We start from the raw sequence: 15,810 nt of genomic DNA, 5'->3' as shown, positions 1-15,810 counted from the left end.
AGGTGCTCTAAGACTAAGAGCAGAAAACATGCTTAAAATTCCTCATTCTCCTCCCTCTGCCTCAGAGAGCTGATTCTGAGTCTTGCCAAGGCTTAAAATCACAGTTTGCTTCTCCCCCCCCACCCCCCCCCCAAAAGAGAAAATTACTCTTCCTTCCAAGCCTGAAAGAGCTATGATGTCACTTACACATTCTGCAGAAATACCAAAGCCAGACGATGCTCTGGGAAATGATTTTCAGGGGGCGACTTTCAACCACCCTGGGTAGTCTGCACAGATAAAATAGCCCAGTATCGGCACTGTAGTTGGTTGAAAACAGTAATTTTCTTCAGAGTCTGGACTGGGAGCCACAAACCTTGTGAGTAGAGCCAAGTGGCATGCCCGATGGCCTCTGGTTCACGTGGTGTGAGTAGATACCTTGCCCTTTGGGTCACTGCACCCCTACCCTGAGAATACTAGAGACCAAGGGGGAGGAGCTAATGTTTACTGAGTAGCTGCCGTGCACTGGACATCAGGCTTAGCGCTGGGAACAGGATAAAAACAGTTTTAGGTTTTGCACAGCAAAGGAAACCATCCACAAAACAAAAAGGCAACCTACTAAGTGGGAGATCTCTCAAATCATATGTCTGACAAGGGATTAATACCCAAAATATATAAATAACTCCTACAACTCAATATCAAAACAATAAACAATCCAATTAAAAAATGGGCAAAGGACCTGAATAGACATTTCTCCTAAAAAGGCGTCCAGATGGCCAACAGACACATGACAAGATGCTCAACATTGCTGATCATCAGGGACATGCAAATCAAAACCACAATGAGCTATCACTTCACACCCATCAGAGGGCTATTTTCAAAAAGACAAGAAATAACAAGTGTTAATGAGGATGTAGAGAAAAGGGAACCCTCATGCGTTGTTGGTAAGAATGTAAATTGGTGCAGCCACTGGGGAAAACAGTATAGAGGTTCCTCAAAAAATTAGAACTACCCTATGACCCAGCAATTCTGCTTCATGGGTGTGCGTATGAAGAAAACAAAGACATTAATTCTAAAAAATATATGTATCCCTATGTTTATTGCAGCAGTTTTTCCAATAGATGTGGAAGCAACCTAAGTGTGCATTAGTAGACGAATGGGTAAAGATGTGGTCAGCCTAAGTATGCGTGTGTGCATGCATTGTGCACGCACACACACAGAGAAATATTACTCAGTTACAAAAAAGAACGCAACCTTGCCATGTGCAACAACATGGATGGACCTAGAGGATCATATGATGAATAAGTCAGACAGAGGCAAATACTATATGATTTCTCTTCTACGAGACATGTGAAAAAAGAAAACAAACTAAACAAAACAGAGGGGCGCCTGGGTGCTCAGTTGGTTAAGTGTCCGATTTCAGCTCAGGTCATGATCTCTCATGGCTCGTGGGTTGGAGACCCGCAGGGGGCTCTCGGCTGTCAGCACAGAGCCCGCCCGCTTCAGATCCTCTGTCTCCCTCTCTCTCTGCCCCTCCCCTGCTCATCTCTCTCAAAATTAAACATTAAAAAAAAATGTTAGGAAAAAAACCAAAACCAAACAAACAAAGCAAAAGCAAAACAGAAATGAACTCATAGACATTTGTATGGTGATAGATGGCAGCCAGATTTCTCGTGGGGATCACTTCATAAGGCACATAAACATTGAATCGCTGTTGTATACCTGAAGCTAATATGTCAATCACACTTCAATAAAATAAAATAAAAAATACCCTCAACAAACAAATTGGCTCCAGTGGGCTTCTTGTCACTGAGGGGAGGTAGAGAATATATTTTTTTAAGAGGAAAAAAGCACAGTAGCAATTTCATTCTGATGAAAACAAAACAAAACAAAAACAGCGTGAGGAAGTTCTGCCCACTCTCCAGATACTTCCTGCGATTTGACTTTTTTGTCCCTTAAAAAAAGAATGATACGTAACTGACACGTAACATTATGTTCATTCCAGTCGTACAACACAATGATTCAATACGTGTATGTATTGGGAAATGATCACCACAAAACTGTGACTTGTGTTCTTGGTGTTCTGTCCCAAGCCTGCTATTAAGTACAAGTATAATATACTTTAGAAAGTGGACATGCCCCAGGCAGCAATAATCGAACACAAAGCAGCCACTGGGTAGTCCTGCCTTATAATATCCCGCGTATGGTGAACAGAGAGGGTGTTACCAGCCGCAGCACCTGGGAGCTGGTCAGAAATGCAGGATCTCAGGCCTCACAGTCTCTGCAGGCACGCCCCGACAATCTGTGATTTTCATGCCTGCTGAACTTAGAGAAGCACCGCTAGAGGGAATGCCCAGGCCCCCACCGGGTCCCTCGGACAAGGACACGGAATAGCACGACCAATGTGTGCTCACGAGTCAAAGGTGCCGAGGACCACTGCTAGTCCCCCCAGTTGCTGTTGGTGATAACGCCCCAGGGGGACGGGCAGGGAGAGGCCAGGGGAGGCCGCCCACCCCTCCTCTTTGCCCTCTGCCCAGTGTTCAGTGGCCTGAGTCCCACCGCAGTCAGCTAGGACACTCCTGTCTCAGTCTCCTCCTCCGGGTCCTTGTCTCTGTACATCCCCCTCGCCCCCAACCTCCTCCTAACAGCCACGTGCGGGCTTTCCACCACTCAGTCTGCCTGCACTGGGCAGGTCCGAAACAGCCCAAAGTCTCCCACCTCTCTCCCCTTCTGTCTTTCCTTCTTTTATTCATTCAAACACTGAGCGTCGAGTATAGGCCAGACACTATTCTGGACGCTAGAGATTCACCAGTGGGCAAATCAGATAAAGTCGCTGCCCTCAAGGTGCTTATGCTCAGTCACTAGAGAGCAGGTTAAAAGGTGACAGTGCAGTGGAGACAAAGAAGGCAGGGCAGGGAGCCGGAGCGTCTGTGTGCGAGAGAACAGGAAACGGGTGTTTTTCATTGGGTGGCTGGGGAGGCGTTGCTCATGAGGGCACGCTGAGCGGAGACCCGAGGGGGCTGAGGGAGCAGCCACAGGGCCCTTGTGTGGCTCCAGGCAGAGGGGACAGAGCGGAACAGTGTGTTCCACCGGACAGACAGCATGGCAGGTGGCCGGGTGGAGTGTGGCAGGTGAGGCAAGAACAGTGGACCTTGGAGAAGCAGGCTTGTGTTCCACGTGGGGCGGGATGGGCAGCCCCCAGGGGCTCTGAGCAGAGGACTCCCATGGTGTCACTTATGTCTGAGAGGGCCCTCTAGCTGTGCAGTGGAGAGTCAGCTGCAGAAATCAGGACACTATTCAGGGGCTCCCCGGGAAACACCAGCGGCTGAGCCGGCCTGAGGTGGCAGTGGTGAGAGGTAGGTAGAGTTTGTGTGTATTCTGGAAGTGGAATAGGCCTCTCCTGAAAGAGAAGGCCCCAGAATGACTCTGGCGTCTCTGTCCTGAGCATCTGAAGAGTGGTTTGCGTTTCCAGTAGCTGGTTTCTCACCAGCTGCCTCCCTGCCCTCAGGACAGCAGCTCGGAACCCTGACCACTGCCCTGGGCCCAGCAGCCCTGCCCGGGTCTCTGTGTCTGCTGCTGCCCTGGGGCTCCCCTGAAACCCCCGGACCCACGGCCACCCTCAGTCAGCTCAGCTCAGGCATCAGTTCTTCTAAGAAGACTCTGGTGACCATCTGACCCCTGGCCAGCATCAACCAATCCACCCTTTGTGTAACAATAGCCCCTGTTCACTGATTCATGGGTGCTGACTGAGAGGTAGCTCAAAGGCATTCTTTCCAAATGTCCAACCTTGCATGGTTAAGAGTTATAATTCTGTATTTTCAGATTGGAAAACAGAGTTTTAGCAACGTAATGTCACGTGCCTGGAGTTACTCAACTCGCAAGTAAAAGAGTTAGGGTCCGATCCCAATTCATCTGACTACAAAGCCTGTGTCGTATACTGCCCTGTGTGAGTATTTCAAATCACAGCATCCGGAACATTTTGCTGGATATTTTGGTTTGCATGACTGCTGCCTCCACTGGCCTGTGAGCTACTGAAGGGGGGTGTGGGGTGCAGTGGTGGTGACGGGGATACTGTTGGCACAGAGGGGTTATCTAATAAATGTTTGCCAAAGTTTGTTTTCAACAGGGGATCATAACCCAGACGTAAGAAGCTATAGGGCGGTCATGGACCCATTTGAGATTCCAGTTATGGCTCTAGGCCCTCTTGCCCAACATCACGTTCATTCATATACTTATTCATTTGACAATCTAGTAGTAGAGATAGATAATATAGAGGTAAACAGATAAATATACAAAATAATTTTAGATGGTAGTAAGTATGTGAAAAAAAAAAGATAATATCATAGAGAGTGCTGGGGTCAGGCAAACGGAGCTACTTTAAGTGAGGCAGCAGGGAAGGCATCTCTGAAACCCAAATGATGAGAAGATCTTGGAGGAGATGATTCCAGGTGGAGAGAACACTGGGTGCAAAGGCCCTGAGGCAGGAGTGAGCTTGCCACATCGGAGGAACAGAAAGCAGGCCAATATGGAAGGCATGAGGGACCAAGAGGAGAGAGAAGTGGGAGATAAAGCTGGAGAGGTAAGTAGTGACCAGCTGATGTAAAGCTTTAGGCCTTGGTGAAGGTCTGGAAGGGCCTGCAAGGGCCATGAGACGCCTCTGGAGAGTCTTAATCTTGAAAGAGGCAGATCTGATGCACCTTTTCCAATGATGCACGTAAACACATGCATACAACCTGTGCGTGGGGTCCAAGGATGGCAAGTCAAGAATTTCTGCTGTAGAGTCTAGTTCTAGAGTACATGGGGCGCATCATAATAAGACAAGTCTCACCTCAATGTTTGCTCTATTCTTTCCAACCTCCTAGAGCAGGAAATGACATGCTGTGGCCTCACAAACAAAGAGCAAGGCTTTCTCTTCTTTGGTAAAAAATAAGTCTTACCCTGTGCATTGTTGGTGGAAATAGAAAATAGTACAGTTGCTACAGAAAACAGTATGGTGGTTCTTCCCTATAAAAAAATGAACACAAATTACCATACGATCTAGCAACTGCACTTCTGGGTATACGCCTGGAAGAAGCAAAAGTAGGAACTCGAAGAGATATTTGTACACTCACGTTCACAGCAGCATCATTCGCAAAAGCCCAAAGGTGGAAGCGACCCCAGTACCCATCAGATGAGTGGATAAACAAAATGCGGCATGTTCACGAGGGAATATCGGTCAGACTTAGAAAAGAAGGAAATCCTGACATGTGCTACCACGTGGATGACCCTTGAGGACGTTATGCTGAGTGAAACGAGCCGGTCATGGAAAGGCAGATACTGTATGATTCCCTTTATGTGAGGTCCCTAAAGTAGCCGAATTCACAGGGACAGAAAGTAGAGTGGAGGTTGCCGAGGGCTGGGGGAGGCGGCGCGGGGGTTTCTGTGTGATGGGTAAAGTTTCAGTTTTGTAAGATGAAGAGAGACCTAGAGAAGGATGGTGGTGGTGTGGGCACGACGTGGATGCACTTCACACTACTGAACTGCACATTTTAAAACGGTTAGGATGGGGGCGCCTGGGTGGCTCGGTCGGTTAAGCCTCCAACTTTGGCTCGGGTTCACGACCTCACAGTCTGTGAGTTCGAGCCCCGCACTGGGCTCCGTGCTGACAGCGTGGAGCCTGCTTGGGATTCTCTCTCCCTCTCTTTCTCTCTCTGCCCCTCCCCCAATTGCCCTCTCTCTGTCAAAATAAATTTAAAAAATAAAGGCAGAAAAAATGTTTAGGATGGTAAATTTTATTGTTATCTGTCTTTTACCACAATTAAGCACTTTTAAGAAGTCTCTGGAGCCCCCTCAGTCCCTCAACTGCATCCTCATCAGCCTCTGTCCCCATGACCTCACAGCACCGGTGTCCCCCGTGTCCCGAGACTGGTGGTCCACTCAATCCCCTCACTATGTAAGAAGACAAGTAAAGTAGCTGGCATGGATGAGGCCTTAAAAGCTCTCCAGTGAAGAGAGTCTCAGAGGTCGAGCCTGGCATCTCAACAATTGTGTGTCTGATTTCTTGCCCATTTTTAAAAGTTTATTTTCTTTTGAGAGAGAGAGAAAGAGAGAGAGCGTGCGCACTCATGAGCAGAGAAGGGGCAGAAAGAGAGGGAGAGAGAATCCCAAGCAGGCTCCACACTGTCGGCACGGCGCTTGATGTGGGGCTCGAACTCAGAAACCGTGAGATCCTGACCTGAGCCGAAATCAAGAGGTGGACGCCCAACCGACCGAGCCACCCGGGTGCCCCTGATTTCTTGCCCTTCAAATCTTACCTGACCCATTTTGTCCAAACGGATTTCCTCTTTTGCCTTTTGCGGACACAAAGAACAGCTGGTGACCATCCCCTATGCATTAAGACTCCCAAAGCCTTCGACAGCATTGTTCAATTACCTTGCTTCTTTGAAGATGCTGTCAACGTTCCCCAGCCTGAAGCTGCAGTCACTTGCTCTTGAGGAACCGAGCCCTGCGCCCTCAACTGTGCTTTGCGTGTGAGTTTGGGTGCATCCCAAATCATTCCTTAAGGACAGCTCCGGCCCTGCCCATGGCAGGGCCTCCAAAGGAGGCAGGTGGCCCTCCATTCAGGCCTCGGAGAAACAAACTTGAGGAGACTGCTTGAAGATGTATCCCTCCTTTTAGGATTAAGCCAAGTGCCCAGGGGCTGCTGGCAGAGACTGCCTTGTTTTGCCCACCCTCTGTGTGGTGGCTTTTCCACACTATGCTTGGCAAGGTACCCTGGCCCACTCTGAGGACACCGTATAAGAAAGAGGTCTGTAAGGTCTCGGTGCAGTTATTCTAGGGGTACAGGTGAGGGCGGCTGTTGATCCTACCGTGGACATGAGAAGGTGTGGGTGGCACTGCTCCCATGACTCAGAACGAGGCAAACCTGCACATCTTAGGCATGGCTTATTTTTCCCCATGGACTCTAAATCCTGTCACTGATGAGTGTCCCCTGTGTTTCTGCTGCTAGAGAACTCTAAATCAAATATGAGGACTACTTCTGGAAGGATGCTGTCCAACAGAACTTTCTGTGATGATGGCAATTTTATGTATCTGTGCTAGTCAATAGTGTAGCCACTAGCCACGTGTGGTTACTGAGTCCTTGAAGTGTGTTGAGGTTGAGAAACTGGAGTTTGCATTTTAATTAATTCTGAGTTTAAATTTAAACGGCCACATGTGGCTAGTGGCTACCAATGAGCTCTAGACACTCTACGGGAAATGCATGCATCCTGATATCACCTTTGGCTTATGTGATTTTCCTAGCAATATATTCTATCTACTTCAAATCCCTTTGCTGTCTAATTATTTATAATAATCTTCTTGTGTGGTATATATCATTGTCAGCTACCTTAAATCTTTTTAAAATTTGAGATATTCTTATAAGTACAAAAAAAAAGATAACATATGCACATTCCCAATTTCTTGGACTAGATACTTCTTCCCCACTTGCTGCAAAATGGAGTAATTAATATGTTCATTTGCGGGAAGGGCATTGCAGGAGTGGGGAAGAAGCCTTCTCTACCGTTTCTTCATCTGGATGCTGCTTACACAAATGTTCACTTTGTGAAAACTCACTGAGCTGTGCACTTAGGATATATGCACTTTTACTATATCATTTCTTCTTCAATAAAAAGTAAAGGGAAACCTATAAAGAGAACCTGCTGTGTCCAACACACAATGTTAGTTTAGCTCTAGGGGATGCGGAAAGATTCAGACAACTCGGATCGTGACTCCAGAAAGCTGCAGTTTAGTGTCACTGAGCACGAATGGAAATTTCTAGGATGCATTTTCCAGAGGGATCTCGGGCAGCTTGTGCGAGCAACTCCCCACCCTCCTCTTCCCTGCCTTCCCCCGCCGAATCAAGCAGTGCCAAGAAAGGAGAGAGGAGTTTCAGGAGGAGGTCTTTCTTTCCATCTTATCGTATTTTAGTAAAAAACATTTCCAGGAGTGCCTGGCTGACTCTGTGGGTAGAGCAGGTGGTTCTTGGTATCAGGGTCATGAGTTCAAGCCCCATGTTGGGCGTGGTGCCTACTTAATTAAAAAACAAACAAATAAAAACCAAAACATTTCCAAATTCTTATAAAAGGCTGGGTAACTCCCAGAAAAAACCTTCCGTCTCTTCCAGGGGAATTAAATCAAAGGAAGAGTTCTCTGGAATACGGAATGTTAATAGGGCAGGATGAGGAAATAAAATGCAATCTGTATTTTAAGAAAGCAACTAAAAACTACCCAAGATTTGCTTCAGTGTATGGTAACTCCACCCAACTGAACAAAAGCATTTATATTAGAAATTATAATTGAAAATATAACTTGGGAGACATACACTGCTAAGGATGATGTGGCTAAAAGGTACTCTTCCAGGCAGGTCCCTCTCTCCATGACTTAACTATCTTAATGTTGCTAAAGACTGACACGTACATTTTTATTTTAAAAGTAACTTAAAGAGATGGGCGGGTGCATATTTCATGCTAGAGCAGAAGGTTGCTTTCTGCACTGATTCTGTCACAGTAACCTGTACAAATGGCCATAATCAAGAATTATGGGGGGGTGAATATTAGTCATTTCTGTCCACATTAATTTGCCTCCTCGACATATTACTATATGGAACAAAGGCCTGCATTCCTGAGACCCAAGATACAAATCTTTTTTCTTACCTTTTTCACACTTTGATGCTCTAACTTCAAAAGCCTGCACCTGTACAGATTTTATAACCATTTAAATGTGTGAATCTTTGAAATATTCTTTCAATGGTTCCTCTGAGCACAGTCCAGGCCAAGTTTTTATACTTTGTTCTTTCACTTCCGTTATTACAGGCCTCAAGAGAAAAAGTATTCTAATTACTGAAAAAAAGGAAGGAGTCCCTTCAAAACAATCATATTCATTTTGGTCTTTTAGCATAAACAAAACCCTTCCATTTACTTTTACTTATTCAACTGCATTATATTTTGCATACAAGCATCGGCAATCTTCAAACACAAGTTTTTTCTCACATTTCAAAAGAGACAATTAGCTAGCATTCAGTTCACTGAATAATAAAGCAATATTATTTAGTTTCTTATCTGTATAGTTCAAAGAAAAAACTGAAAAGTATCTGTGTCCCATAAACAGTAAATATCTCAAGGTGATCTTTCTGACTTGAGCAGTGTGGCCCGCCTAAAGTTTTAACCAGCTATCTGACACGTGCCAAATTCTCACTTCATCTTGGGATGTGTGGATTACAGTTCTGATGCTTAATGTCAAAATCAAGAACTATGAAGCTGTACCTGTGATTCAAGTAACTACAATCAGCATCTTCAGGAGGTGATTTCAAGATAATGGCCCCTAATTCGCTATCAACTTTCTCCTTCTAGGTAGCCAAATGTGAAAACTGAGATGCCCAGGCCAGGGGTTTTTCAGAAAAACAAAGTCCTGGGGCACCTGGGTGGCTCAGTCAGTTAAGTGTCCAACTTAGGCTCAGGTCATGATCTCACAGTTGGAGTTGGAACCCTGCATCCAGCTCTGCAGACAGTTCAGGGCCTAGAGCCTGCTTCCCATTCTGTGTCTCCCTCTGTCTCTGCCCCTCCCCCACTTGCGCGCGTGCGCGCTCTCTCTCTCTCAAAAATAAATAAAAATTAAAAAAAAAAAAAAGAAACAAAGTCCTATGTGCTTGGAACTGATTTACATGTTAATTCCAGAAAGCCTGGGTTTGGAAAGCATTTATCAGGTAGGGCCAAGTGCAGGACATTCTTAAATCTACCTGCTGAGTTTTGAATTCTAGAGTATGATTAATGATCCTGAAAGGGTGTCAGACAGCCACTGGAAGGATGGGAGGAGAAAGGGATCCAGCAATTGAGTGAAGGATTAACCACAGAACAGGACTTTCTATTGCATCCATTTCCTTAAAATGTATTCACTCGCCTCCTCCCAGACTTAATGAAACCAAAAACTCCAAAGGCATCACTTACTCCTTACAATATTTATGAGAAAGTAATTTTTCAAGCGATCACTTGATTCTAACAACCTACTTACTGCCTAGTGGTAGAAGGGATGGAAGGTGGGGAGACACTAAAGGGAAGAAGAAAACAAGCACATCCTCTCTACGGAATGTCAATATAGTTTACAATTTTCAAAGAGCTGGGTTTTCCTGAAGTCCTTTGTGGAAGGGAAGAATGCACTGGTAAAAACTCCCTAAGTGTGAGGGAGTAGATTCAGGAACCTTCCATAACAAGCAAGGTCCCTGGGATATAAGCTCATCTGAAATCCCCAGGAGTCACTGGCATTTAGCCGATGCTCAAACAGTGGGTGAAGAGGGGCGCAGAGGACCTGGAAGTTGCTTGCTGAGGCACAGAGCCAAGGCGGTGAAGTGAAAACAACCCATGCAAAGAACCCTTGATGCCTCCTCTTGTGTTCGGGCACAGTATGGACGCCTCGATTTCGTCTAAGAGCCAGACAGGGGGCCACTGATCCCTCCTTTTTGTTTCTTAGCTCATTGCTCTTTACCAGGTACTAACCAGAGTTTCTGGCAGAGCCAACCCCCTGGTTTCTCTGTTCCCCCAAACAGACAGGGAGGTAGACACAGACAGACAGAGACCTTCCCCCACCCCCACCCCCCTCCGCCCCAGGTACCTGGAGGAGGATCTTGTTCCCGTCGAGGTCCTCCGTCTGCCAGCGCCCCTCACTGATGGGGCTGCAGGGGTTGGGCAAGAGAGGCACGAGCTCGCCGATGTCCTTGACCCGGAACTCCAGCACCGAGGAGTCGGTGGGGACGGGGGTCTGGTCACAGGGCAGTCTCTTCAGGGAGAACTGGATGTCCACATCCAGATTGGAGAAAATGGGGAAGATGCAGAAGTCCGTCTTCTTCTGGCTGGGGCTGCGCCGGAGGATCAGCTCGTAGAACTTGAGGATGTCGGCGTAGTTGTCGTGGCGACAGTAGATGGTGAAGCGCACGATTTCCTTGCCGTAGTGCACGGGCCGGATGGCCCACAGCGGCGTCCCAGGGGCCAGTGTGAAGAAGTCCTGGCTGCAGGGCAGGTAGGGCAGGAGCCTGCGCGGCACGCGCTCCGTGTGGTGGTGGCGCCAGGGCGGCCGCTGCAGCGTGCGGTGCAGCTGCAGGATGGGCTCCTCGCCGTACTCCTCCTGAAGGAACAGCACCACGGCCAGCGCCGGCTGCGCCACCTTTGGGGACTTCCTCCGCCGCCGGGGCGCCCGCCTCTCCGAGACCCGGAAGAGCTGCAGGTCCGGGTGGATCCAGGCCAAGACCTTGTCGATGGCCTCCTGCAGGGGCTGGGATTCCCCTGGGTCTGCGATTATGTGGATGCTAACCAGGAAAGGGTCCTGCGCCTCCTCCACGGAGAGCTCACCTGGGGGGCGCAGAGAGAGAAACGAAAAGGCCGTGTCATTAAAGGCGTCCCGTGATGACATGCAAGGCTTTCACGGGAGGAGAGGCTAAATCGTCACTGCGCCGACTCCGTGATCGTTCGGAGCCGAGAAGCAGAGACCTGACTACTGCTGGGAAGTTCCCACGCTGGCCGGTGCTAGGAGGTCCCCAGTGCCGGACTTCATCTGGTCCAGTGTTACTTTGTATTAGGCGGCAGAAAGTCCAATCTCCACGGATGTGGAAGGGACAGCACGCCCATTAGAAGAGACGCGGCCGCATTAAGTGCACGTAGGCCATTTAGTATTTCCCGAAGGAGCTGCAGGGCCTCGCCCCACGAAAGGTCCCTGTAACACTACACTCCTCTGATTGGCTTGTTTTGCTGGTTTACATTGTTCACTCATTTAACAAACATTTATGGAATCCTTTCTTTACACTTCCTGCTAGGTGCTGAGCCAGGTACTCACTCTGACAGATAAAGCCCTGGCAGGGGAGGCTCGCTGTGTCCTTTGAGTAGGCTGATCAGGTGGGGTGGCCTGGTCCTGACCACCTTGCTGCTGGAGCAACCATGGGGGTGGGGGAGGGGACTGTGCACGGGGAGCATAGTGTTCTCACAGTGTTCTTGCTGAGGCTGCTTACTGGGGCTGTGGTTACGGATGGGGGGGGGCGCATGACGGGGCCATTGCTGCCTGCTTAATGCTATCTTATGGGCTTCTCCTTCGGCAACGTCCACTCAGGGGCCCACACATCCTGAACGGGTTGTGTACCTTCCCGATGTCTCTGGCAGAAAGAACATCTGGGAGCATTGAATTCAAGTGTGAGGTTGGCCATTTAACTTGGCAACGCTACCCCACAGGGTGAAAAGTTTGCTGGCCACACTGGTGTATTTCTAATTCGGAAATATTGAGCACATTTTCTCAGCCTGATATAAGACTTGTTCTTGGGGCGCCTGGGTGGCTCAGTTGGTTGGGCGTCCGACTTTGGCTCAGGTCATGATCTTACGGTTTGTGAGCCCCGTGTTGGGCTCTGTGCTGACAGCTCAGAGCCTGGAGCCTGCTTCGGATTCTGTGTTGCCCTCTCTCTCTCTGCCCCTCCCTGCTCACAGTCTATCTCTTTCTCTTATAAATAAACATTAAAAAAATTAAAAAAAAAAGAGACTTGTTCTTTTAAAAGGTAACTCTATTTGCATTTTTACAGGCTTTATGATTCATCCAAGGGAAATCAAGAAATCTTTAAGTCCACTGCAACTTGGGGGGGGGGGGTGGGGAGCGGCAAGATTCATTTAGAATGTAGATCTGTCATCACACACATGCCTCACAATGTCCACTAGGGTATTAGACCGAAGTCAATCATGCAGTCAATAACGTTTGAGAAGCGTGATGTGCTTTTAGGAACAATAAACTCGATCAATTCACAGGATGAAAAGTCAATTTTTTTTTTCTAGGTTCGCAAGACATGCCAAATGGGCTTGCAGGTATATTTCATTATATTCACCTGTAATAACACGGTTTTAACTCTGTTGGATCAAAACCTGTCTGAATTTCCATCCCAACTCCGGCTGTTAGATTATTTCACTTGGGAACAGTGAATTCAGTCTGTTGTGGCCTTTCTTGTTTACTCATTTATTTACGCAGTTGTTGAGGAATCAGTATGTTGCAGACCCTTGAGAGACGAGGAAGCTGGTGTCATCGAGTACCATGGGAGTCTGTCTACGTAGACCCCGGTGTGAATGGTGCTGCTCCCCTAGAAGTGTGCAGGATATAACCCGGACAACCACAACAGCAGCCCTCTAAAGAACCATTAAGTCACAAATGAGAACGTCATAAATACAGTCATAAAAAATTAAAAGTCAATCTGATATATGCCTATAGGAAACACGACAGAGTAGCATTTTAGGCAGGGGTTAGAGTCTAAGGTTACCCTGCGCTAAAAATTACCTATAGACAATACTACTATTGAAAAGTCCCTTAAATTTCCAATATGGCACTGAAGGTCCTGCTTGTAACAAGACAGCATAGTCAGACAGGTGTTCCTCTGGCTGAACCCCAGATGAAATAACAGGCTTGCCGCATGGCTTATGTTATAAAAGAATCGTCTTGTATCAGTAAGCACCAGATCCCTACTCAGCAGGCTGTGCCTTTCCCCCTGCGAGAGGCTTCTGGAACATAAGGATGGCCAAGCTAACAGCAAAGTCAAGTCTCGGCACTTCCATGATCGTGGACTAGAATGGTGGGTGAAATTATATAACTCCAGCCCCTTATGGCTGAGCATGTATTCTTGAACTTGTACCAGTTAAATATGAGCGTGATGTCCTTCCAATTTACTACTGTGTGACAAAGGACGGAGCAACTTTTCTTCCAGACTGCTTCTGGGAAGGTTTTCTGGAGTTTTCTGAACTGGGCCTTGAAGGGTAAACAACATCTCACTCATAATAACCTCCAATGTGGGGGAGATCACTGCAGGAAGAGGGAAGACTGTTTGTGAAGGCACAGAATGGTGCAAAAAAACAAGCACATTTGGAAGGGGGTGGTGAGTAATTCTGAAACGTGGTAACAGACGCAGCGGGGAAAAATGGACTGGAGCCAAGTTGTACAGGGCTTTAGCTCAATTTGGTAGTGATAAGGGGCAGTGGAAAGTTTTAATAAAGGGATGCTGGAATCCAGTCAGGGGGAAGCCAAGTGAGAAGTCATAAAATGAGTAAACAGCCTAGACAACAGATAACAAGACTTGGCCTTGGAGGAGATGGCGTTACTGGCCCTCGTTCTTTTCCTGCCCTGTATCCTTGCTCTCCGCCATGGGACTTTATAGTTCCTCCCACTAATGGGTGAAGTGCCTTCCCTTCCCTTTGACTTCGGGTTCGACCATATGTCTAACTCTGCTCAACAGAAAGACACAATGGTGACGTGTGTTGGGGCCTGCCTTCTTGTGCTTCTGACATTTCCCTGAGAAGAATGTGCTCAGGCTAGCACATTAGTGCCAGAAAGCAGGATAGGAGACACATGGATCACAGCCGCCCTAGCTGAGTCCGGCCTGTATCAGCCAATCTCATACACCCACAGAAGAAACATGGTAAGAGCCACCTAGCTGGGCCTGGTCTGGAGCACCTAAGACATGTGAGAAATAAGAATTGACTGTTGTTTCAAGCCAGTGATTGGGGGGGGGGGGGTGGTTGTTACACAGCAATATTTCCAGTTTCAGTGGATATACAGAAAAGGCCCAGATTCACAGGCTCTTGAGGAGGCACAGGGGACTAGCTTTGGAGCCCACAGGCCTGGGATGGGAGGCAGGGAAAGCAGGAGAGGAGTGTACCATGATGTTTCTGGCTTGAGTAACTGGTCAGTTATCGAAGCTTAACTAAGACACACAAAATAGAGGAAGAAGGGCAGATTTGTGGGTAAAGATAAGGAGTTCCACTTTGGCCATGTTGGTGAGATGGACAGCCGGAACGACTGTCAGGAGGGATGTCCTGTTAGCAATGGGACCTATGCGCTGTTGAGGTCATGGGCTGAACTGAAGGATGGATCAAGTTACCTTTCGACTGTATTCTCCCTTTCATGCAGTGATCTGATACGTGTGTGCCCCCATATAGATCTGAATCAGTGGAAATCATCATGGTGGCTTAAGAAACAAATCAGAATTCATGGGCTCTTGTGGTTTTTCTCTTTGTTTGCTCTTCTGCTCACCTGGCTACTTTCTGTTTCGCTGAACAACCACTATCAGCAGAAGTGCAGCACAAGGCAAACCAATGAAATTTCCCACTGGTCGGCAACTCCAGCAAAGGTAGGGGAAGGTACCACAGCCAAGTAAAAGGCGTATTTCACTTTTCCGTGGTCACTTGATCTCCCAACAGTGGGGACACGCGACTTTGCTGAACATTTATGAATGTTCAGTATGAACAGAAAGAGGTAGAAAGGCTTGGAAAGATTTAGGGGATGAAGAAATGTACTTGAGAAAACTACAGATGATTTCTGCGAGAGGAGAAAAGGACATATGGAGTAGAAAAAATATTTGAGAAAAGGAGCTGTCAGAACAGTGAGGCAGTCCCGTTGAGATACTGAGCCCACTCTCAGGGTGTGTGCGTAGCCACGTATGTGGAGAGACGTTAGCTAAGACACATATGATGTTCTCTGTGGGCCAGCACTTTCTCAGTGTTCTATGTATATAAACTCATTTAATCCTTAAAACGACCCTGGGGGGGGGGCACTATCATTGTCTCCATTTTAGAGAGCAGAAAATCGAGGCACAGAGAGGCGAAGTAATCTGCCAAGGTCGCACAGCATCCGAGGCGCGTCTGCACAGTCACGGACAGTTCTGCAGGGAAGTGTGCTTACCCTCCAGCGCTGTATTCGTTTCATAGCAGGAGGAGAGCGGCCCCGCCCCATCATTTCTGGTCACACTACTAGTCACCACTCTCCACTGCTTTCCTGCCTCCTTCTGGCCGGCTGGCTTCTCAACCACCGGCC

General features: G+C 47.6%; 1 protein-coding gene across 2 annotated transcripts in view; it reads right to left on the bottom strand.

The window, feature by feature from the left end:
* FAM124A (family with sequence similarity 124 member A) overlaps positions 1-15,810 on the bottom strand; it is a 99,995-nt gene that overhangs the window by 59,713 nt on the left and 24,472 nt on the right. For both annotated transcript variants that reach the window (XM_078433957.2, XM_078433961.2), the window contains one exon: positions 10,600-11,333. In XM_078433957.2, the coding sequence (XP_078290083.2) occupies positions 10,600-11,333 (734 nt within the window). The remainder of the gene's footprint in view (positions 1-10,599; positions 11,334-15,810) is intronic.

The sequence above is a fragment of the Panthera onca genome, chromosome A1, assembly GCF_046562875.1.
Source record: "Panthera onca isolate mPanOnc1 chromosome A1, mPanOnc1 haplotype 2, whole genome shotgun sequence".
Lineage (NCBI taxonomy): Eukaryota > Metazoa > Chordata > Mammalia > Carnivora > Felidae > Panthera > Panthera onca.
Note: the sequence above shows the minus strand (reverse complement) of the source record. Positions and strands in the feature narration are given on the sequence as shown.